We start from the raw sequence: 25,879 nt of genomic DNA on the forward strand, positions 1-25,879 counted from the left end.
CACTCTGATTTTCTTTCAGTATCTCTTTTTTACCCCCTGCCAGCAATAAATTGGCAGTCTGACAGTCTTCTAATCCTAAATGTGAGCACAGAACAGCTACACAGAAAAAAGGGGAGAACAGTTGAGACCCAACTTGAGTAACTTCACTGTTTCTTTTGTGAAATTTGAGGATGACTTGTTTCACAGTGCCTGCTGCTTCAAAGGTTAGTGAAAGCTTATTTACTGATTTTACGAATATGTATTTGAATGTCCATAACCTGGCTGCAGTTCTACTTTAAAGTTTCTCCAAGAGAAAAATTAGACAATAGTCATAATATAGGTTGGTACAGGACTGTAAAGTCATGGTAATTCTTGTTACTAACACAATAAAGGTCAAGTCAGAAAGTAAAGTGAAGTAGACCCAAAATGCATATCTTTATGACCGCTGCAAGAAGCAATAAATGGTCACCCACTGTTAGTTCAGGTCATTAGAAGTAGAAACTTACCACAGAGCTCTCTGGTGTCCACATTACTGCAGCAGTAAGGAAAGCAAAAATAAGAGAGGAAAATTAGTAATAGAACAGAACAAGGCAGCTGCTGACTGATAAGCCATTAACTATGACCCCACACTTATTTAATAATAGCGTGGGAGTGCCGCAATTATTTTTACCAGCCACGCTCTGATTCAAACTCATAGGATACTAATTAGTGGCTCTGAGACTGTAATAGTTTATAAATTTATACAAAGGTCACAACTCATGCTAGAAATTCTCAGGCACCTCTGACCTGCTGCAGGCCATTTATTATGGCATGAAGAATAATAGAAGCGTCCAAGCATTCAGTAAATGATGGCTTTGGCGTATTCATTAAGAGTTGAACTGTGCGCCAACAGTGAAGCAACAACTAAGGTGGTCCTGCCAAAATAGCCACACAATGACTTGTCAGATAGCAGCCTTGACTGTGGAGCAGATTTGAAAAAAAAACGTCTGTAGATTGCAAGCCTGTTACAGAAACAATTACAATAAGAGCGAGGAAAGGATTGAAAAGATAATTGGATTTCTGCCTAGAGACCTCAATTACAGTAGATCCAAAGCGATATTACCTGAGCCCATTCACCTGTCCTCTCTAGCACTGGCAAATCTAATTATATAAACCCATCTGATGCAGAAGACATCCATACAATTGCCTGAGATATTTTCACAATCGCTCTTGAAGATGCAGTTACCGGCACAGCTTGTCCAGGGGTAATCTTGTAAAACTGGATGAAAGGGGTTAACAAAATAATTCAACCTGCACTAAAGGCACTATTCTAGAAGGAGGGTCTTGTCATATTTTACAGCCTGGAAGTTAAATTAAATTCTCTGATGCGGATGGATTTTAATTACTTTCCAAATGAGAATACCTGGAGAGAGAAAAAGGGGCATTGCAAGAAAAGTGCCCAATGCAACGTAGGCATAGACAAGCTGAGGTTGGTGAGTTCTTGCTGCAATGGTCAAGTTAGATCACCTGCCTTTTTGGGACGTCCTCATGCAGTAAAAAAGGACCCACAATCACCACTACAGGTGCCATGTTTTTTTCCTGGACAGCACTGTCATAACACATTTTACAGATTCACCCCACTGCACATACTCACCTTTTCTCTGTTAATACACTGCTGCAATCAACCAGCAGGGGGACAGCCAACCAAGCATAAGCACTCATTGGAGATCCAACTAAAGCTTACAAAGGGCTATCAGTCCTCACACAAAAGACAGGTGTACAAAAAAACTCCATTTACAAATTAAAGGAGTTGTAAAGGCAGAAGGTTTTTTATCCTAATGCATTCTATGCATTAGGATAAAAAACCTTCTGTGTGTAGCAGCCTCCCCAGCATCCCCTAATTACTTTCCTGAGCCCCATCTCTGTCCAGCGATGTCCACGAGTGACTTAGCCGTCCGGGACTCTCCTCTTGATTGGCTGAGACACAGCAGCGGCACCATTGGCTCCCACGACAGTCAAAGTCAGTTAGCCAATCAGAAGAGAGAGGGGGTAGATCCGGGTCGGGGCTCCTTGTCTGAATGGACACATGGAGCTGTGACTCGGCTTGGGTGCCCCCATAGCAAGTTGCTGGCTGTGGGGGCACTTGACGGGGGGAGGGGCCAGGAGCAGCGAAGAGGGACCCAAGAAGAGGAGGATCCAGGCTTCTCTGTGCAAAACCAACTGCAACTGCAAGTATAACATGTTTGTTATTTTATTCTTTTTTTGAACGAGACTTACAATCACTTTAAAGCTAGACTCCAAGCAGATATATAAGATGCAGTTTGATATTTCTTAAAACATAATTAGTAGTTAGTCACATATAACTTGACTTATTTTGTAATGTGGGAGATGCTTCGTAGCTTGTCCAAGCCACTACTTCAGTTTTCAAGAGTGTCAGGAAGATACCCCAACATTTATATCTACATCTTAATCCAATCACTTTGGAGTACACCAATCAGCCATAACTTTATGACCACCCACTAATGGATGGCACCCCTTTTGCCACCAAAACAGCCCCTTTTGCAGCTAACACAGTCCTGCCCGGCATGGATGCCACTAGACCTCTGAAGGTATGCTGTGGTATCTGTGGTACCACGCTGTCAGTAGCAGACCCTTTAAGACCTGTAAGTTGTGAGGTGAGGTCTCCATGGATCCTACTTGTTTTTCAGGCACATTTCACAGATGCTTGGTTGGATTGTGATCTGGAGAATTAGGAGGTCAAGTCAACCCCCCAATCTCATTGTTGTTTTCCTCAAACCATTCTTTGACCATTGATGCAGAGAGGCAGGGAGCATAATCCCACAGAAAGCCAAACTAAGTTCCACATGAACGGCAGGACTCAAGGTTTCCCAGCAGAACATTGACCAAAGCATCACACTGCACCTGCCGGCTTGCCTTCTTCCAATAATGTATCCTGGGGCCATTTCTTCCCCAGGTAAGCTACACACATGCACCTGGCCATCCACATGATGTAAAAGAAAACTTAATTCATCAGACCAGGCCACCTTCTTTCATTGCTCCTGATGCTCATGTGCCCATTATAGTTGCCTTTGGCTGTGGTCACAGGTTAGCATGGGCACCCTGACTGTTCTGTGACTATACAGCCCCATATACAACATACTGCCCTTCTTTCCTGCTGGCGATAGAGCTGCACAAATAATCGTTAAAAAATCTTGATTCAACCCCCCTCATGATCCTCATCCAGTATTTCCACGATTCATTCATGTAACAAGTGCAGAGCCGTTCTCTGCTCACTCACAGCTGTCAAAAAATACATAAAAAGAGCCTCCGGCAAATATATATCAACATTACTCAGCGCTGGGAATTAACTATAAAGTATCATTTAGCTATTTTAGATCAAAGGAATGAACTTTGGTCTGTAAATGAGGTCAGTTTAACAACTTAAAGACTAAACCTTTTTCTGACATTTGTTGCTTACAAGTTAAAATCTGTATTTTCTCCTAGAAAATTACTTAGAAAGCCCAAACATTATATATATATTAGCAGAGACCCTAGAGAATAAAATGGCGGTCATTGCAATATTTTATGTCACACTGGGGTTAATTTACTAAAGGCAAATCTACTCTGCACTCTGCACTGCACTTGAAAGTGCACTTGGAAGTGCAGTCGCTGTAGATCTGAGGGGAAGATCTGAAATTAGGGCTCTGCTGATTTTATCATCCAATCATGTGCAAGTTAAAATGCTGTTTTTTTATTTTCCTTGCATGTCCCCCTCAGATCTACAGCGACTGCACTTCCTGGTGCTCTTTCAAGTGCACTTGTAGTGCAAAGTGGATTTGCCTTTAGTAAATAACCCCCACTGTATTTGCGCAGCCCTCTTTCAAATGCATTTTTTTTGGGGAAAAAAATACACTTTAATGAATTAGAAAAAAAATAACCAAACAGTAAAGTTAGCCCAATTTTTTTGTCTAATGTGAAAGATGATGTTACGCCGAGAATTGTGAGAGAATCGTGATCTGTATTTAAAGCAAAACAATTGCGATTCTAATTTTTTCCAGAATTGTGCAGCTCTAGCTGTCAACATATCAACTTCAGGGATACCACGTTCACTTGCTGACTAATTTATCTAACCCATTTTCAGATGCCATCCTGGCTTTTCCCCCCTGCTGAGTCCCCACCAAAGCAAGCCACTTGCTATGGGCACACTCGTGCAGGCTTGCTTCTGAGCCACACTCTGTGTGTGCCATGACGCCCCCCACTCCCTTCTCATTGGCTCTGATTGACAGTTGTGCTCTCATTCACAGCTCTAGTTTAAGTATGCATTAAAGGAAAAAACCTTCAGTCTTTAGAACCACCTTAAGGTGTGGACATAAATATTTCTTCGTGACACTCATTGGAACTGAAGAAGTGGCTTAGATAAGCTACAAAGTGTTTAAATAGCAGAACAAGTCCAGCTGAATGGTACTAACTACTACTAGCTATACCATGACCTTGATAAATGAAAGCCTTTAGAGACACAATACGCCTTTATTCATTATTTATTTATTTTGCAAGCAGCATACCTGAATTTTACTTGGTATCAGCCTCTTGCAATTACTGTATAGCAGAGCTCACACTGTGGGAGGAAGCAGCAGCACAAGGAGCCAATCAGCTGTGCTGCAGTGCAGAGAGCATGCTGATAGGAGAGTGACAGAGAGAACAAACCGACAGAAAGACAACAGTCTGTTGCTTCTCCTTTCACTGTCCAGTTAGAGGGTGGGGTGGAAAAATCAGATCTCCTGACCTGCCAGACAGTAAGCTGGATCAACAGAAAACCAGGGTGGATATAAATAAATGATTTAAAAAAAAATATAAAAAAAAAAAATGTTTTTGATTTAAATCAAATTTATTTTAAACCACTTCAGCCCTGGAAGGATTTACCCCTTTCCTGACCAGAGCACTTTTTTACAATTTGGAACTGCGCTGCTTTAACTGGTAATTGCGCGGTCATGCAATGCTGTACCAAAACGGAATCTGCATTCTTTTTTTCCCCACAAATAGAGCTTTCTTTTGGTGGTATTTTATCACCTCTGCGGTTTTTATTTTTTGCAATATAAACTAAAAAAGACTGAAAATTTTGAAAAAAAATGATATTTTTTGCTATAAAAAAATACAATAAACTCAATTTTAGTCATACAATTAGGCCAAAAAGCATTCAGCCACATGTCTCGGGTAAAAAAAAATTCAATAAGCGTATATTTATTGGTTTGCGCAAAAGTTATAGCGTCTACAAACTAGGGTACATTTTCTGGAATTTACGCAGCTTTTAGTTCATGACTGCCTATTTCATTTCTTTAGGTGCTAAAATAGCAGGGCTGTACAATACCCCCCCCCCCCCCCCCCAAATGACCCCATTTTGGAAAGTAGACACCCCAAGGAATTTGCTGAGAGGCTTGTTTTTTGTCCCAAGTGATAGAAAAATGACAAAAAAAACTAAAATTTTTTTTTTTACACAAAGTAGTCACTAAAATGATGTATAGCTCAAACATGCCGTGGGCATATGTGAAATTACACCCCAAAATACATTCTGCTGCTTCTCCTGAATACCACATGTGTAGGACTTTTTGGCAGTCTAGCCGTGTACAGGACCCCGAAAAACCAATCACCGCCTTCATGATTTCCAAGTAGTAAATTTTTTATTTCACTCCTCACTACCTATCACAGTTTTGGAGGCCATGAAATTCCCAGATTGCACAAACCCCCCCCCCCCCCAAATGACCCCATTTTGGAAAGTAGACACCTCAAGATATTTGCCGAGAGGCATGTTGAGTATTTTGCAGATCTCGCTTTTTGTCACAAAGTTATGAAAATTGAAAAAAGAAAAAAAAAATACAAAATGCAAAATACAAATGCAAAATACTCACCATGCCTCTTAGCAAATACCTTGGGGTATCTTGTTTCCAAAATGGGGTCATTTGGGGGGTTTTGTGCTATCTGGACATTTCAGGGCCTCCGTAACTGTGATAGGTAGTGAGGAGTAAAATCACAATTTTACGCCTTCAGAAAGCCTGAAGGCGGTGCTTGGTTTTTTGGGGTCCTGTATGCGGCTAGGCAACCAAAAAGTCTCACACATGTGGTATCCCCGTACTCAGGAGAAGCAGCAGAATGATTTTAGGGTGTAATTCCACATATAATCATGGCATGTTTGAACAATATATCATTTAGTGACAAACTTTGTGTAAAAAAAATTGTAATTTTCCCGAAACTTGTGGCAAAATATAAAATATTCCATGGACACAACATGCCTCTCATTAAATAGCATGAAGTGTCTACTTTCCAAAATATGGTCACTTGTGGGGGTTTTGTGCTATCTTGACATTTCATGGCCTCCGAAACTAAGATAGGTAGTGAGGAAGTGAAATCACCATTTTACGCCCTTAGAAAGCCTGAAGGCGGTGATTGGTTTTCGGGGTCCTGTACACGGCTAGGCTCCCAAAAAGTCTCACACATGTGGTATCCCCGTACTCAGGAGAAGCAGCAGAATGTATTTTGGAGTGTAATTCCAAATATGCCCATGGTATGTTTGAGCAGTATATCATTTAGTGACAACTTTGTGCAAAAAAATTTTTTGTCATTTTCCCGAAACGTGGCAAAATATTCCATGGACGCAACATGCCTATAAGCAAATAGCTTGGGGTGTCTACTTTCCAAAAAGGGGTAATTTGAGGGGTTTTTACCTGTCCTGGTATTTCATGCACAACATTAGAAGCTTATGTCACACATCTAACCACTTGAAACAAAGCCCTTTCTGACAGTTTTTGTTTACATGGAAAATTATTTTTTTTGGCTAGAAAATTACTCTGCACCCCCAAATATTATATATTTTTTTAAAGCAAAGGCCCTACAGATTAAAATGGTGGGTGTTGCAATTTTTTTTCCACACAGTATTTGCGCAGCGATTTTTCAAACGCAATTGTTTTGGAAAAAAAACACTTTTTTGAATTTTAATGCACTAAAACACACTATATTGCCAAAATGTTTGATAAAATATAAAAAGATGATCTTATGCTGAGTACATAGATACCAAACACGACATGCTTTAAAATTGCGTACAACCGTGCAGCGGTAACAAACTACATACATTTTTAAAAGCTTTTAAAAGCCTTTAAAAGCCTTTACAGGTTACCACTTTAGATTTACAGAGGAGGTCTTAATTATTTATTTTGCTTTTTTATTGCACTTTTACACTGTTCCTTTAATTTTTTTTTTTTTTATATAAAAGATCAGTGTGATAAGATGCTTTCCCAATTTTCCAATGGCGCTGTTTATATCCGGCGAAACCGAAGTCATGAGATGCTTGTAGCTTCTGGTTTCTTAGGCCATAGAGACGATTGGAGCTGTTCTGATCTTCGATCAGCTCTATGGTCAGCTGGCGGAGCCACCAGCTGCATTATCAGGTTCTCCGGTGGGACAGCAGAGCCAGAGAAAACCAAGGAAGACGACAGGGGGGGGGGGCGTTCCCTCCAGCTGCTTGTTAAAGCAGTCTAGCGGCTAATTAGCTGCTAGGATTGCTTTTACATGAAAGCCGACCGCTGGCTGAAAAAACGATACCATGATGATACCTAAACCTGCAGGCATCATTCTGGTATAACCACTCAAAGTCTAGCAACATACCAGTACGTTGCTGGTCCTTGTTGGGCATATATTGTAATGTTCTTTTTTTTCATGCAACCTGTGGGCTGAACAAAAAAAAGATATTGATCGGTGGGTATGCCCACCATTAGAATACCGCCCTGCATCCACCCACTTCTAATGATGGGCATACATACACCATTTTTTTTTTAACTGTGGTGGTGAAATCACCTCATACATCGCTGGAGTCGCTGATTTACGTATCGTGAGAGCAAACGCTGTTGCTGTCAAGATAGATAAATCAGTGCTGCAGCTGAATGGTGTACCTGAAAAGCAAACAATGGTAACAATAAAACATTAACTCAATAAAACAATCTGTGCCAAAAAAAAGAGTAAAAAATATATGCCGAAGCACGGGGGCAATCCGCCCCTAATGTTAGGGGCAAATCGCCCCTCCACCCCCGCCCCCATGCTTCGGCATATATGCTCTTTTTTTTTTTAACTGTGATCGTGAAATCACCTCCTATGGGGCTGGAATCACTGATTTATGTATCGTGAGAGCAAACACTGTTGCTGTCAAGATAAATAAATCAGTGCTGCAGCTGAATGGCGTACCTGAAAAGAAAATAATGGGTAACAATAAAACACAGTAAACAGTAAAGTATAAAAGAATTACATACTGAAAAGCAAACATGATAAAACGTAGTAAACATAGTAAAAAGACCAGAACAATAGAGAGAGAACAATAAAACGACAACTATTTTTGGATTTTTTATTTGTTTAACTTTTTTTTACACTTTTATTTGTAACTGTAACGGTTCCAGGTTCGGGTCTCTCAAAATGCGATGGCATCTTTGGAGACCCTGTGAAAGTGTGTCCTATTCTGTGCAGTGCTGTACCCTACGCTAATACTACACTAATGTGTGGTAGTGTTCGAAACATTCACCAATACAAAGACCGGGATCGTCAAGACAGGAGGGACAATAATAGCGGGTGCCACGCCTATATCCGGGCTTGCTACAGACACAACATCTTCTTTGGGGTGATCGTTGGGTAGGGGTACCAGGGAGGACATATGGAAAATGCCTCCCATGCAGCCGGCTTACTGCATTAGTGTTGGGAAGTTGGGGCACAGCACCATCTGGAAACAGAAGGGCTGTGACGATCTCTTCCTGGAATTTAAGGAAGGATCCATGTCATACTGATGCTTTGTATAGCACCTAAGCGTTCAGCAGAGCCAATTGAAATAAGTATACAGACATTTTTTTATACCAGCATCTGGCCTTACGGGCAATTAAAGTGGAGTTCCACCCACTTTTACAACTCTTCAGCATCCCTCACTAAACCGTGCACTGTAAACAAATTGGATATTTAATTTTTTTTTCTCAGCACCTACTGTATATCTGCTGTATTCATTTTTCACTTCCTCCTCCCTGGCCGTGGCCCATCACATCATTTCCTGTTTGCAATGCCTTCTGGGAAGGGGCGGCAACTTCCTCTCACACTGCCTTTGCTATGGAAACCTGACCTGAAACCTATTACACTGCTTGTGCTGCACTGAGCATGTGCGAGATCTGCAAGGATGAGATCCAGGAAGAAATACAGTCTGGCTTCAGATGCCCACACTTAAGATGGCCACAGCCTGCTGTAAGTTTATAATATAACAAACTACTGCTATAAACTAAAAAAACAGAAGTTAGTTTACAGACTAACTTTACTAGAATACATTAAGCTTGTGTATTATAGGGGTATTTTTATTTAAAAAGTATAATTTCGGCCGGAACACCACTTTAAGTACGGCGCCATCAACTGGTCGTTGAGGTCCACCCCTCCCATATTAAGGTTGTATTCATGGACACAGAGGGGTTTCTCCACAACACCAGTCGCCGTTTGAATTTTGTGTCTGCATGAAGGGAGGACAGAACGAAAACATTCTGTGAATCCCTCCACTTTACTGCGAGCAAATTATTACTTCTCAAGCAGGCTCTCTCCCCCAGCCTAAGACAGGAATCTACAAGCCCATGGGGTAAGCCCCGGCGATTAGATCGAATGGTGCCACATGCCCCAATTTTATGATCAAACAAGTGACTAAAAAGTAGCACGCTTGTGTAATAATTGTCCACATACAAGTGGTACCCCTTTCCGAATAAGGGTGACACCAAGTCCCACACAATCTTACCAGCGCTCCCTATGTACTTTGGGCAGTTCTCCGGCTCCACATGACTATCTTTCTCCTCATAAACCATAAAACTATATGTATAGCCTGTTGCCCTGTCACAGAGTTTATACATCTTGACCCCATATCTGGCACGCTTGCTGGGGAGATACTGTTTGAATGACAAGCGGCCAGAAAACTTAATCAGGGACTCATCAACGCAGACAACTTGACCAGGAGTAAACAAGGCTGCAAACTGTTGGTTGAAGTAGTTTATGAGGGGCCGAATTTTGTGGAGCCGATCATATTAAGGGTCACCCTGAGGACGACAGAGGTCATTGTCGTTGAAGTGCATAAATCACAAGATCTGCTCGTATCTGGCCCTGGTCATGGAGGCAGAGAACACGGGCATATGGTGAACTGGGTCTTTGGACCAATATGACCGCAACTCACTTTTTTTTAGTTATGCCCATGAGGAGGGATAGGCCCAGAAAGGTCTTAAATTCGGAGACCGTGATAGGTCTCCAATCTGTGGCAAGGCTCAACTGGGGATTAGCGGCGATGAATTGACCAGAATACAAATTGCTTTGGTCCACAATAGATCTATAGAGATCTTTGGTGAAAAACAGCGAATAAAAATCAAGTGACATAAAAAAAAAAGTTTCCACCTGAATTCCGGGTTGGCCAGTGAATGGGGGAAGTACGGGTGCTGCAGAAGTGGTGGGCTCCCAATTCGGATTGGCAAATGCAGCAGGAAGGGCACTATGGGCTCGACGGGCCTGTCTTTGTCTTCTTGGTGGTTGCGGGACACTAGTTGTGCTAGCCACTTTACCAGCTTGAACTGCACTTGTGGTACTCGCCACGTCACCTTGTGATACTGCAGTGCTGGTTTGACTACGACCAGGGTATACTAGGCCACTGGTGCTTGCCAGTTCACCAGAAGGATGAGCGGCACTAGTACTGTCTGTCTGCTCCATACGAGAGCCCTGCAGTTCTTGCACCTCAACAACAGCAGAAGAACGGGGTAGGGTAAGCCTAACCTTGGCAGGGACCACTACTCTGTCGTCAGAGCTATCTGTCAGGGTGCCACTGCTCTCTACAGATTCATATTTTACTGAATCTGACAGATGGGTGACTTCCTTTTCACTCATCTGTCATGCTCAGAAACAAGTAGGCCTCTTCACTAGTGTACCTTTGATTGGACAGTATGGCCTCTAAATTTACTAATACAACTAGTGAAACTCACAGGAAAAAAAGAGCACCTGACCGTCAGCGACTGCTTCAAACGCTACCAAAAAACCTGTTAGCGTTCGCAGGGATCAGGCCTGTCTCTGCGAATGCTGAAGGTATGTGTTTTGTAAGTGACAGTAATCGATTGATGCTGCACTTGGGTGGGCTGTGCGGAAGGGCTAAACGCAGGTGCTAGCAGGTATCTGGGCTGATCCCGCTAACGCTGCATTTTTGGGAACCCTAAACTACTCAGGACACTAGTATAGATCTGATCAGATATTGATCCATTCAGACACTATACTACTAAGGGAGGTGTATGATGCGTACGTGGGTGTTAGCGCTACTGGCATTAATCTGACGCTGCCTGGGGTGACGCAGACCCTGACTGACACTAAAACCTAACTGATATCACCCGCCGGGTGATTAGGGGGTTAAACCTTTATTAGGTAATATATGGTGGGTGCCCTGACGCTATAAAAAACTAACTAACCAGTGTCACCCGTGACACTAATACGGTGATCACTGGTGACAGGGGGTGAAAAGGGTTAACTAGGGGGCAATCAGAGAGTTAAAACCTTTATTAGGTAATATATGGGGTTACCTGACACTATAAAAACCTGACGGTGAAACTAATCAACTAACTGGCTAACTAGCGTCACCTTTGACACTAATACGGCGACCAGAAAAAAGATCTATTGGTTAAACTGAGACAGAGGGTGAAAGGGTTAACTGAGGGGGGGCACGATCAAGGGGTTAAACCTTTATTAGGGGGGTTTGGGGGGGTACCCTAGACCTAACGAGGCCTACTACTAATTGCCCTAACACTGATTAGAGTCACAAGTGACATCAATGCAGTGATCAGTAAAAAATCTGAAAACTGCAATTAGTGATAGTGACAGGGAGTGAAGGGGTTAACTGGGGGGCGATCAGGGGGTGACAAGTGTACCTACGTGTACTCGTGTTAGTGTAGTGTTGTGCAGCTCATGGTAAGATGTTCTCTCTCCTCTCTCTGGAACGGAAAAGAATTCCATAGAGGGAGATGACATCACTTCCCCTGTCTACGTTTACACTTACAGACAAGGGAAGCATTTACACTTACAAACAGGGGAAGCATTTTCATTTGCCAGGACCATCTTCAGGTCCAGGCCAATGATAGCTGGCCTGGACCTGAAGACTGATCGGTTCTGCAACAAATCCGATTGCCGCGGGCACAGCGGGGGCGCGAGCGAAGTACGGGTATGTGACCTATATCGACGTGAGCCGGTCGGCAAGTGGTTAATAAAATGCTTTTGGAGTAAAAATCTTTCTGAAAATAGTTTTCTATTTAAGATAGATTAATAATTTAGTTTATTCAGCATGAAATGGAGCTTAGTTATGTAGCATGAGGTTGTATATTCTGCAATATTTACATTTTTGGTAAACTCATTCAATGAATTCAAGGTCGGCAAGCTGAGATAACATGCACTGCGTTGATGCATTCACACAATTTTACAGTAAACATAAGATAAAACAAAGTTCAGGAATATTCCTTTATCCTATTGTTTTGCTAATCTATGTACACTACAAACTGTATGAATTTGTTCTGATATCTCTGTTTTACTAACCTGACAGCTTATTATTCTAAATAGGAAACCTTCATTTTGTTTGCAAATATTAAAGATTCTAACTACCAGCAAGAATAAGTCCTTACATTTAAAGAGCACCTGTCATTTCAGATCCATCATGGCAGCGCCTGTTAGCGGGCATCCTCTCACCTGCTGCCGCCACATCCCTCACTTTGTTGTGTCACTGCCGCATCATCAGCCGTCTCATTAAAGTGAATGGGACTGTTGGTGAGTCAACAGCGGGTCAGAGGAGGAGCCGCTGCAGGACAGAAATGACAGATGCTCTTTAAAAATTATGATTTAAATCTAGCCTTTTTACTAGTGATTTAAATCGACTTGATTTAAATCAAATCCACCCTGCAGAAAACCAAATAATTTGGCAGGTAAAACATATGTAATTCCTCTGTGTATCTAGCTGTTTACTAGGAGTTCTGATACTTTGGGGAAAAAGAATTCTAGTATATGGTGCCAATATACAGTGGGGACAGAAAGTATTTTAGACCCCCTTAAATTTTTCACTCTGTTATATTGCAGCCATTTGCTAAAATCATTTAAGTTCATTTTTTTCCTCATTAATGTACACACAGCACCCCATATTGACAAAAAAACACAGAATTGTTGACATTTTTGCAGATTTATTTAAAAAGGAAAACTGAAATATCACATGATCCTAAGTATTCAGACCCTTTGCTGTGACACTCGTATTTAACTCAGGTGCTGTCTACTTCTTCTGATCATCCTTGAGATGGTTCCACACCTTCATTTAAGTCCAGCTGTGTTTGATTATACTGATTGGACTTGATTAGGAAAGCCACACACCTGTCTATATAAGACCTTACAGCTCACAGTGCATGTCAAAGCAAATGAGAATTATGAGGTCAAAGAAACTGCCTGAAGAGCTCAGAGACAGAATTGTGGCAAGGCACAGATCTGGCCAAGGTTACAAAAAAATTTCTTCTGCACTTAAGGTTCCTAAGAGCACAGTGGCCTCCATAATCCTTAAATGGAAGACGTTTGGGATGACCAGAACCCTTCCTAGAGCTGGCCGTCCGGCCAAACTGAGCTATCGGGGGAGAAGAGCCTTGGTGAGAGAGGTAAAGAATAACTCAAAGATCACTGTGGCTGAGCTGCAGAGATGCAGTCGGGAGATGGGACAAAGTTGTAGAAAGTCAACCATCACTGCAGCCCTCCACCAGTCGGGGCTTTATGGCAGAGTGGCCTCTCCTCAGTGCAAGACACATGAAAGCCTGCATGGAGTTTGCAAAAAAACACCTGAAGGACTCCAAGATGGTGAGAAATAAGATTCTTTGGTCTGATGAGACCAAGATAGAACTTTTTGGCCTTAATGATAAGCGGTATGTGTGGAGAAAACCAGGCACTGCTAATCACCTGTCCAATACAGTCCCAACAGTGAAGCATGGTGGTGGCAGCATCATGCTGTGGGGGTGTTTTTCAGCTGCAGGGACAGGACAACTGGTTGCAATCGAGGGAAAGATGCATGCGGCCAAGTACAGGGATATACTGGACAAAAACCTTCTTCAGAGTGCTCAGGACCTCAGACTGGGCAGAAGGTTTACCTTCCAACAAGACAATGACCCTAAGCACACAGCTAAAGTAACGAAGAAGTGGCTTCACAACAACTCAGTGACTGTTCTTGAATGGCCCAGCCAGAGCCCTGACTTAAAACCAATTGGGCATCTCTGGAGAGACCTAAAAATGGCTGTCCACCAACATTTACCATCCAACCTGACAGAACTGGAGAGGATCTGCAAGGAGGAATGGCAGAGGAACCCCAAATCCAGGTGTGAAAAACTTGTTGCATCTTTCCAAAAAAGACTCATGGCTGTATTAGATCAAAAGGGTGCTTCTACTAAATACTGAGCAAAGGGTCTGAATACTTAGGACCATGTCATATTTCAGTTTTTCTTTTTTAATAAATCTGCAAAAATGTCAACAATTCTGTGTTTTTCTGTCAATATGGGGTGCTGTGTGTACATTAATGAGGACAAAAAATGAACTTAAATGATTTTAGCAAATGGCTGCAATATAACAAAGAGTGAAAAATTTAAGGGGGTCTGAATACTTTCCGTCCCCACTGTATATTGTAAGCCTCTGCTTGTAAGTGTATAATGCAATGCATAGGAACACAGGCCTCCCAAAGGAGACAGCAGAGGCCCTGATCATGAGGATTTCAGTGGGCCTCCTGGGTAAAGACTCGCTCCCCTAAAGACTAGGTACAGCCTCCAATCAAAACTGCAGCTCTGGTAATATTATAACACATTTAGTGCAGACATTCCCAATGCTACTTTCAGCCATTTGTCAGTTACCAATGACAAATATGTGCTTTTCTCTGGCCTTCCTAGCCTGACCTAAAGCAACTGCCTTATTCGCACTGGCCTTTGCTGTCTTCCTCCATGACTTTATGTTGACTGACAGTAGAAATTACACAGAAGTGATAGAAGCTCTTCTGATTTATGGGAACAACATTTTTTTTTCCTTTTACTGGCTCAGAGCTGTTCAGCCTAAGCTGGCCATACACCAGTAGAATTTTGTTCAAACATTTTCTTTTTCTGATTATTCATTTGATTTTCTAATGGTTTGTGGGGTCAAATCGACATTCTTTGTTGACGTCACAAGAAAATTCGAAGGAGCAGGATGGAAATTTTTTCTGGTACGAATTCAATTTTAACTGTAAATGTGGTTTTCATTCAGGGAAAATCATACATATTATAATTAAACCTGTTTAAAGTGTATGTAAACAATACATTTCTCTTATTAGTCTCCTCATGGTCTCTTAAACCAGTGTTTTTCAACCAGGGTACCGTGGCACCCTGGGGTGCTGCAAAGAGTCCCCCGGGGTGCTGCAGCAAAATGACAATAAATCCTATACAGTCCGATCTAAAAGTGTTCCTTTGTTAACTCCTGTGTACATAGAGGAAGGAGAGAGCACCGGAGATAGGGGAAGGTACAGTCTCATCTGAGAGCATTCTGTGTTAACTCCTGTGTATAGAGAAGAGGGAGCGAGCACAGCCCGCACCTCCTCCTGGCTCTCTCCTCATCTCTGCTCCTATGACTAATTCTGTGGGCAATCCAGAATGCTGTGTGGGTCACCCACCCACATCCTATCAATCAAAGATGTCATCAGTTGCTAAGGACAGGTTGGGCGGCCCACACAGCTTTCTGGATTGCGGACAGAAGTAGCGATAGGTGCAGAGAGGAAGAGAGAGCCAGGAGGAGGTGCAGGCTGTGCTTTCTCTCTCTTCTCTGTACACAGCAGTGTATACAGAACACAGAATGCTCTCAGATCAGACTGTACAGGGCTTGATTATCTCCTCCTATTTTCTCTCCCGACTGCTCATGCAGCAAGAATTGTGGGTAGGGGTGGTACTTAAACCCTGTAAAGTCAGATTTGAGAGTTTTGTGTCACCTAACATATACAGACAGAAGGAAGAGGAGCTGGGGAGGAGGGGGAGAGCACAGCCCACATCTCTTCTGGGCTTTCACCTCCTTTCTGCTGCTGTCACTACTCCTGTAATGATGAGAGGGATGTGGTGGGAAGTTTTTTTTTGCCAGGAGGGGGGAGGATTTGTGCAGGTAGGGGGGATTGGCGGGGAAGGGGACTTGTGCTATGAGGAGGGATTTGGTAGGAAGGGGATTTGTGCCAGGAGGGGGGATTTAGGAGGGGGAGTTCTGCTAGGATGGGGAATTTGAGAGAGGGGGGATTTATGCTAAAAGGGGGATTTACAACCTACAGACCACTTAACTCTGCCTTACAATCTACATTTTAAGGCTTGTTCAAACCAGGTGCAGTGCGGTAACGCATGTGAAATTGCGCATTTTCATGCGCAAAACTGTGCTGCCTTTTGCAGATGAATGCAGGTGACATTAATTCTTAATAGCACCTCCATGCATCTAACAAATACATGTATGGTTGCGCCCACTAAAATGCATGGTACCGCAGTACCATGCATTTTGGTGGGGTGCAATTTAAAAAATCATGGCAGCACTTTTTTTGCATGCTTCACAAGCATAGAGCAGCTCATTATAAAAACATAATGCGCAGGAACATGTAAAAAAAGCACTTGCACTCGGACGCACCTCCTGGTGTGAACTAGCCCTCAGACTGGTGTGCCCCGGGATTGTGCACAATTCTAAAAGGTGCCTTGACTGAAAAGAGGTTGAACAGCACGATCTTAAACAATACCAATGAAATCATTCTGGTATATCTGTTTAACAAACTCTGCTGGGGTAGACACCCTCAGACAGCTATTGCAGAGAAGGTAATTAGGAGCAGCTCTGAGCTTGAGTACCAGGGTATGTCAATATTTAAGCAGACCATACACGGTCGAATTCCGAACGAATTTTCTTTCAAAATCAGAAAGTTAGTTTTTTTTTGTGATCCGATGACGCCACCATTGATTTTCGAAATTCGGCCGACCAAGCCTTCAATTTCACCGCATGTTGCTACAGAAAAGAATTTTCTTGGCCGGGAATCTTCTTTTCTCTCCGTAAATTTTCTTTTCTTATTACATTTCTCGCACGATTCTCCCATCATTGATTAGAAAATCATTCGTTTTTCTAAAAATTTCCAACATGTCCGATTCCTCAAATTTGATTGCCGCACGAAAATCGGTCATTGTTGCAGCCCACTAATGGTGCGAAATTCATACGAAAATTCTTTCATACGATTTTCGAAAGAAAATTCTTACGAAATTCGAACCGTGTATGGCCGGCATTAGAGTGGGACATGGCTGTGTTGGGAAGCTGTCATAAATGGGACAACTTACTGCACAGTATTGTATCCCCGGCCCCATTCAGCTGTCAGCAGCCGAAAGATAAATGTCAACAAGTGGGCTGGGGACAATGGTGATGTCATTACCCAAATATGGCAATGCCATATTTGGGTAATGACTTACGTCATTGGGTTGCCAAGGCCTGGTGGGGAGCAGACTGGTCACTCTTTCCTTAGTGCATGCCCTCCTTCTCTGGCCACATTGATTGGCACATGCCTGGGAAGGTTTGTAGGGCAGTGGGCAGAGCCTGATAGGGAACTGAGAGAATAGTTCCCCATCAAGTCCACCTTACTAATGTCTGACTGCCCATGGCAATGGGCAGATTTAAAGGCTGCTATTGGATTAAACAGCAGCTATGGATCTACCTTCTAGTTTCTCAGTTTCCCCATCAGGCTCCATGCACTGCACTACAAAACACCTCAGCCACATGCCTGTTAATGTGTTGGGGACAGCGGGTAGGCAGCATGATCACAGATAAATGAATGTCCAATATGCAGACTCCAACCTCAGTGCTTGACAGATTTGTGAATCGGATGCAGTTCACAGATGGAATTCTATAAGGTGTCTACGACACCATATATGAACTCCTCCCAGTGTCTCTCTGCAGAACAATTTGCTCTAACTTAAGTTTGTGAAAGTTCCAAGAGACACATCTGAAGGCAACTGCCTCCTCTAGAAAGACTGGCCATAGCAGTGTTCTAGTTGTCCCTGATTACTATAGCTCATCAGGAACCAACAGCATTCTTTCCTAGTAAAAATGGCTTTCCCGATGTCTGCAACAAACATAAGAGAGCATCCTGGGAGAAATGTAGCTCTTGCTTCCTTGCTTCTTTAACAATATATTATTATCTGCATATTTCATTGCTGCCTGGAAACTCCTGCTGTAACCAATCAGTTCCCGTGCTTCTGGGTCTCTCAAGCCACTGTAGTCATGTACCTGCTAGTATTTGCTCTTTGGTAGTTTGTTAATTACTGTACTGTACTACTCATCCATAGGCAAATAATGAGAGCTTATCCAACAAGTCAGCACTAATTTCACTCTTGACGTCCCAAAATCCTTAGTGTGCATGAAAAGCTTGATTACAGAGACTGAGTTATTGCTGGCAATAGTCCCGCTTAACGGTTTTGTGTTGCTCTATGAAAATCGCATAGTGAAATCAAATGCCCTTTTCTTGAAATAGGATTATCGTTAGATCTGTGTCTCCCAAGGGAAATGCCAAGTACTGTGGTTCAGAAGTATCTAATGCTAAAATGCTAATTATATGCTAACTACATTATTTCCTATCAAAATTACAGGCAAAGTGAAGGTAAAACCTAAAACTTATAACTCAATAAACTTATAGTCTTGTTTGGACAGTGGAAAGAATAATCAAGTGGTTGATACCTGGATTCCTATACAGTATATCTTCAAGGATTCCAGTGGGGACTGATTTGGCCCTGTGGACCTGTGATCAGCTAGTGGCAAAAACAGCAGCAGGAATCAGCAGATTCCTACTGCTGCCATTCGTACCATGCCAAATCGCCCATGTGAATGTAGCCTAAAGAAGATCTGTCGATAGAATGTTTACCTAATGCCACGTACACATGACCGTTTTTTCCGTCGGAATGAACTCTAAAGGTTTTTCTGACGGAGTTCTGACGGAGTTGCGCTGAAACTGTCTTGCGTACACATGATCATACCAAAGTCTGACCATCTAGAACGCGGTGACGTATAATGGGACTAGAAAAAGGAAGTTCAATAGTGAGTAGCCAATAGCTGCCGTCTCCTACTTGCTTCAGAGCATGCGTCGTTTTTGGTCCGTCAGAACAGCATACAGAGGAGCGATTTTCCCAATAGGAACTGATTCCGTTGGAAAGATTTGAAACATGTTCTATTTCTAGGTCCGTCAGGATTTTCGAAAAAAAAAAAAAGTCAGATGAGGCATACACACGATCGGAATGTCCGCTGAAAAGATTCAGTCGGACTTTTCCTGCCGGAAAGTCCGACCGTGTGTACGCGGCATAACAGTTCTGGCCCCAATGGGACAAAAAAAAAAAACATGCAATACTTTGTCCCATGTTTCTAAGCACTTTCTAACCTTAGTTATAAGTAACGATCTGTCCCTACCCCCCATCCCCTTCTGCCACGGTCCAAGTTTGATGTGATAGCGCATGTCTAAGAGGTTCCGAGTCTAGGCAAGGGTTTCTCAACCAAGGTTCCATGGTACCCTTGGTTTCCTTCAGAGGACGCTAGGGGTTCCATGACCAAAGAGCAATTTTTGCCTCTCAGATAAGTTCCCGCTGACACCAATGTTCTTTTTAGCTATCTGTAAGAGACAAATCCGTCCCAATGTCCCAAAGTGTAAATAGTATTCTTCCCATTGACCATCATACTAATGTTTCATGAGTTGTTTATATAGTCATTTTTAGCAGAGGTTCCTTGAGACTGGAATGTTATTTCAAGGGTTCCGCTGTATTGAAAAGGTGAGAGAGGCTGGTCTAGGCATAGATTTTTAAATGGAGTGGTTGATGCCACAACTGATTGTCTGGGTTTCAATGAGTCAATGAAAAGTCCTGACTACACGGTTTGCCATCTTTTCAGTTGTGTCAACCATCGTTTGTATATGTATCTAATATAGGTTTTTGGGATCTCTTGAGAGATGAAGTTGTATGGTCTGTATTTGTACCCCATAAACAAAGGTATAAACCTTGCTTTGTGCACTGGTCAGCAGTCATGTTGGAACAGGAAGGTGCCATCCCCAAACTGTTCCCACAAAGTTGGGAGCATGAAATTGTCCAAAATGTCTTGGTATGCTGACGCCTTAAGAGTTCCCTTCACTGGAACTAAGTGGCAAAGCCCAACCCCACACCAAAATCCCCCCTCCACCAAATGATTTGGACCAGTGCACAATGCAAGGTCCATAAAGACATGGATGAGCGAGTTTGTGGTGGAGGAACTTGACTGGCCTGCACAGAGTCCTGACCTCAACCTGACAGAACACCTTTGGGATGAATTAGAGCAGAGACTGTGAGCCAGGCCTTCTTGTCTACATCAATGCCTGACCTCACAAATGCGCTTCTGGAAGAATGGTGAAACATTCCCATAGATACATTCCTAAACCTTGTGGACAGCCTTCCCAGAAAAGTTGAAGCTGTTATAGCTGCAAAGGGTGGGCCAACTCAATACTGAACCCTACGGACTAAGAATGGGTTGCCATTAAAGTTCATGTGCGTGTAAAGGCAAGCATCCCAATACTTTTGGTAATATAGTGTATATTGAACCAAGTATATGTGTCTTTATTACAGCCATTGAGAGCTAAGAAAATGTCAGATTGCAGGGATGATGATTTCTAGGTTTTTCGGTTGCTGTTTTGAAGGGGTAGCTATGGAGGAGGTCATTGATTTCAGCTTTAAAGCCTCCATTTGTGTCCCATGGAAAATAAATGACCACAAAAGGAAGAAGATTATAAACTTCCCTATATCGGCATCTGCCAGGACGAAGTTTCAGAACACATTAAAAAGTAGGCAACTGAAAAGGTTGTAGTTCCTTCTTTTCTAAAGCTTTCATGAAGTTATGTCATCTGGCCATTTAGGATACAAACACTGCTTAGCGGTGTTCTTAAAACACACCAGAGACATTGTGAAACTGAAAAAGAGAATTAACAATGAGAACTGCACAAAGGCACCAAATAGCTAACATGAGTGTAAATCATCTTAATATGAAAATAAAAATGAGCGACAGAATGAAATAGGCAGAGTGAGCAAACCTCCCAAGAGTGAAATTCTTTCTGTGAGTATAAAGGACGTCTACACTGATAAATTTAATAGGATTTCGGAGTTAAGAGCCCTCCATAAGGAGCTGATAATAAGTTCCTGGCAGTAAGTGGGAACAGGGAGGATAAGAGCAGAGTTGCCTTAATTTGCATCTCCAACGTCTGCATTCTCCTGGTTGAGAGTCCACTAAACTGAATTGCATTCTGATACTCGGGTGTACTTGACCTACCTAAACGGAAACGTCACTTTTTCACCACATCTGTTTTATTTATGTGAAGTTTATGGCTATCAAACACTCTCTCTGATTCTCATACTAACAGCATTTTGTCTCTACTACAAACGGAAATGTGAAAACACATACCGAATTTAACAACTAGCTCTCCATAATATAATTAAAAAAACTAAATTTTTAAAAAATTTAAAAGCATCTGAACACAAGGGACAAAACCATCCTGCTACTCACCGTAACCCAAAAGTAAAAGATATAGGTGCCGCTCAGGTAAGAGGTGCAGGTCAACCTCAGTGTGTGCTGGTCAGCATGGCAGCCTGTCCCGGCTCCAAGCTTCAGAAAGGCAGAAAATGTGGAACCAGCAGCCCAGGAAGCAGGAGCCCAGGAAGCAGGAGCCCAGGAGCCCAGGAACCAGGAGCCCAGGAACCAGGAGTCCAGCAGCCCAGGAACCAGGAGCCCAGGAACCAGGAGCCCAGCAGCCCAGGAACCAGGAGCCCAGGAACCAGGAGCCAGGAGCCCAGCAGCCAGGAGCCCAGCAGCCCAGGAACCAGGAGCCCAGGAACCAGGAGCCCAGGAACCAGGAGCCCAGGATCTAAGGCTGAAGCTGTCACTCATTCTTTCACAGGGGTCCGCTTTGTGATGTGTGGTTCATGGGCACATTTTCTATCCTGCTACTCAGTTAAAACACCAGCAGTTGAAGGAAATACCTGGAAGTAACAGTGAAAATCGCTTTACACGTCACTGTCACCTCTGAAAAAAAAACCTGTAAAAGAAGACTTTTATAACTTTATTGTGGCACAGAGACAGGGGAATGAACGCTTATCCCAAAACCAGAAGTTCAGGTTTTTAATGGGCTACTGTGAAACATCCAGGTTTTGTAAAAGCACAATACAGCAGCAGAGCTGCCTGTTCTCAGTCTGCAACGTTACTTTGCTTAAAGTGTTACTAAACCCAGGACCCTGAATTCACTATATCTGGTCTCCAACAGTACACAGAACATGGAAATGCAATTATTTTATTAAACAAATTGCTAAATACCTTTTCTCATCAGCAGTATATAGCAGCTTTGTGACTTCTATCAGTGTCTGGTCGAGCACTGTTTAAAGGTTGTAGGAGGTGTTTTCATTCTTTTCTGGCTGTTCTATGAGGCTGCATGACCCCTGACCCTCTGTCTGGAAAGTGTTGATTGGCCCTGTGATGATCACATGCACCCTTTCCAAAAAAAACCAAAAACATTCTAGCAATACACACCAAACTGAGCATGCGCAGAGTGCCCCCAAGGCTCTGTACTATCAAGAGATAGATGGGGGACAGTGGAAGAAGGAGAGCATCAGAGAAGACATGATCAAACAGCCTTTTTAAACAATGCAGAGGATTAACCCCTTAGGTTTCACAGTGAGTATAACAAGCATGCTTTACTTAATATACAGATTGATTTTACAGTTGTGGGTTTAGTAACACTTTAAAAGTAGGATCTGCGGAGATTTCCTTTAAACCTGGTCCATTTGTCACAGCAGTGGGACAATAGATAGGTGCATAGGAGGCCCCTGTCAGCAACTAGAAAATGGTTAAGCACCTGCATTACAAGGATCTCTTTCTATTTGGGTGACCACATTCAGGGACACCCCCCCCCTTCTTCCAAAAAAAGATGTATGGGGTCCCTAAGGGTCTGGTATAGACTAGTGGGGGGGGGGGGGGGCACACCATTTTTTTTTTTTTTACCAGCAATTTTTTTTTTATTATTCGGCTGTCAACAGGGAAGCCCATTGACAGCTGATGACCCATCAGTTGTTAAGTAAGTGGCAGCCGGCTATTCGGCCCCGCTCCTTAACAACCAGCAATTACTGTGCCCTGATTGGGCAAAACTTTGCCCAATCAAGGTGCAAAAACCACTGCGCAGGGTGGCTGTGACAGTTTAATACCGGGACACTGTATTGTCCCGAATGAAGGTGCCCGGGACCTGGGACAGAACTGCAAAATGCGGCACTGTCCCTAGCAATCCGGGAACACATGGTCACCTTACTTCCTATGCATAGATAAACAGGAGTTTATATGTAGCAAACACACAGGCACCTGCAATTTAAAGTAAGTAAGGTTTTAAAAAAGCCTTAGCAGGCGGCAGCCTCCTATTGCTTTCAATGGGGCTGCCTCCCGCAGCTAATTGCCAGGAACCCCAGCTGGGGCTCTTGCATGTAATCGTAGTTGGGTGTACGCACAGATTTGAATGCACTCTTAGGTCCCATACACACTATTAGATTTTTGTCTTTAGATTTACCAAAACCATATAATATGAGGTCAAACCTTAAGAGTTTCCATTTGTATTGTATGCAATCAGGCAGGCCCTTGCACTACATGGTTTTGGTATATCTGAAGACAAACATCTGCAGAAAATCTAATAGTGTGTATGGGGCTTAAAGCTGGCCATATACTTGGGAACATTTATTAATCCTGTCACAAGGCAAAGCAATGCTAAACAGGAGCAGAGAGATGCATTGTAAGATAGATTTATTGCAAGGTTATAGCCTGAGCTATAAATTCTTTCTTTGGCAGCTCTTAAGTCCACATTTGCAACTGTATTAAACCTGACCCTGACCACTTCTGAACTATGTGTCTGATTAGAGTGGAAATCAGTCTTACCTTCAATTAAAAATCTGTCTTTGAACCTTAACTAAAAGGAAATTGATCTGCGCAATTTCTTATAGTGATAAAATCTAAAATTCCAGTGAATATAATATTAAAATCCAATAATGTGAAACACAACAAAAATGTCCAAACAAGCAAAAGTGAAAAAGATCTTCTGAAAAGTGACAACCAATTCTTCTTAATATGGGAATCTTCACAAAAGCTGAATGCTCACAGAGCGCTTACCTCCATTAGAAGTATAAGGAGACTTGAAAACCTTATATTTAATGGAATTTTAGATTTAATCACTTTAAGAAATTGCACAGATCACTTTCCTTTTAGTTATACTTTTTTGTGCATTGTGTTCACTTTAGATCTAGCAGCATTTTCACATTATTCAGTTAGTTAGGCATTGTTCACTTAGTAGTGCGAGGGATCACATTTTATATACATTATGTCTTTGAACCCTGCAAACTGCCGCACTTGAACGCACAGGTCTGTAAACCTGTTGCTAAGACTTTGTTGAAGGATATGCTCCCTGAATTGCAACTAATTGTGTCGCTTATTTTCTAGTAAATGTCCCCCAGTGTCACATGTGTGAACCCTAAAATTACAATGGAAACATCCTTTAAAGTTCACTATGATGTGTTAGCAGTTCTCAAAAAATAGAAAGATAGAATGCTTTCCTTTTACTAGCTGAAGGACGTCCTGAGAACATTTCCACAACATGACTTATTACCTGAGTAATGCAGAATATTTTTCACACTGCTTCATGACAGATTATGTATAGGATGAATAAATGAGCTAGACTTGTGGAGTGTCCGTTCTCGATTTCATTTCAGGAAAAGTGTGAGCTGATCCTATTTCCTTCTTACACAAGACTTAAGGGTATTGTTTCCATGCCAACTGACAGTCATACAAAGATACACTGTTATATCATGGTAGATAAGGTTTTCAGTCTAATGGCCTCACAAGGCTCAAATGCATACCAACCCTAAGTCTGCTTTCACACTGAGGCGGTTTTCAGGCGCTTTAGCATTAGAAATAGCCTCTATAAAGCACCTGAAAACCACCTCCCATTCATTGCAATGTGTCTTTTCACACTGGTGCGGTGCGCTTGCGGGACATTACGAAAAGTAATCTTTGGGGCGTATTTGGGGCGGGTTGGGAGCACTGTAAATAGCGCTCCCAAAACACCCATGCCCATTGCAATGACTGGGCAGCACTTCCAAAGCACCTGAAAAATGCTGCAAAACTGGACTTTTTACCATTTCTTTTTCGGTAAAAAGCACCCCGCTAGGGGCCGAAAAGCTCCACCAAAACAGCGTTAAAGCGTCGAAAAAACTAGTGGGCGCTGCAGTGTGAAAGTAGCCTTAAGGTAGCCACACACTTTCTAATAGTCTATATTAGCTGAACTGCTCTTAGCATCACCTTTGACATCCAGTCTATGGAAGGATCTATGAGTGATAATATTTTGTTGACATGCACATGATGAAAATAGCAAAGGGAAGCAAAGTCTGGGAGAAAAACTGTTAGAGCCCTTTCACACTGAGCCGCCTGTTTTTAGCGGCGCTTTACCGTTGTTCTTGCCGCGCTATTCGGCTGCTAGTGGGGTGTTTTTAACCCCCGCTAGCGGCCGAAAAAGGGTTAAAACCGCCCGCAAAGCGCTGGTACAGTGGCGCTTTGCCAGTGGTGCTGCCCCTTGATTTCGACGGGCAGGGGCGCTTTAGGAGCGTTGAGTTCACCACTCCTAATACGCTCCAAAGATGCTGCTGGCAGGACTTTTTCTGACGCCCTGCCTGCGCACCGCTCTAGTGTGAAAGCCCTCAGGCTTTCACACTGGAGTGAATGGAGCCGCTGTTTCAGGGCGCTTTGTAGGCGCTATTTTTAACGCTATAGCGCCTGCAAAGCGCCTCAGTGTGAA

The 25,879-nt window shown here is 42.7% G+C and overlaps 1 protein-coding gene and 1 long non-coding RNA gene across 4 annotated transcripts in view; one reads left to right on the forward strand and one right to left on the reverse strand.

The window, feature by feature from the left end:
- The window catches only part of NECAB2 (N-terminal EF-hand calcium binding protein 2), a 370,725-nt gene that overhangs the window by 155,258 nt on the left and 189,588 nt on the right, over positions 1-25,879 (reverse strand). For all 3 annotated transcript variants that reach the window (XM_073605449.1, XM_073605451.1, XM_073605452.1), the window contains one exon: positions 486-511. In XM_073605449.1, coding sequence (XP_073461550.1) covers positions 486-511 — 26 coding nt within the window. The remainder of the gene's footprint in view (positions 1-485; positions 512-25,879) is intronic.
- The window catches only part of LOC141112535 (uncharacterized), an 86,104-nt gene that overhangs the window by 20,193 nt on the left and 40,032 nt on the right, over positions 1-25,879 (forward strand). The gene's annotated exons all lie outside the window — the stretch shown is intronic.

Source organism: Aquarana catesbeiana, linkage group LG11 (genome assembly GCF_042186555.1).
Source record: "Aquarana catesbeiana isolate 2022-GZ linkage group LG11, ASM4218655v1, whole genome shotgun sequence".
Taxonomy (NCBI): domain Eukaryota; kingdom Metazoa; phylum Chordata; class Amphibia; order Anura; family Ranidae; genus Aquarana; species Aquarana catesbeiana.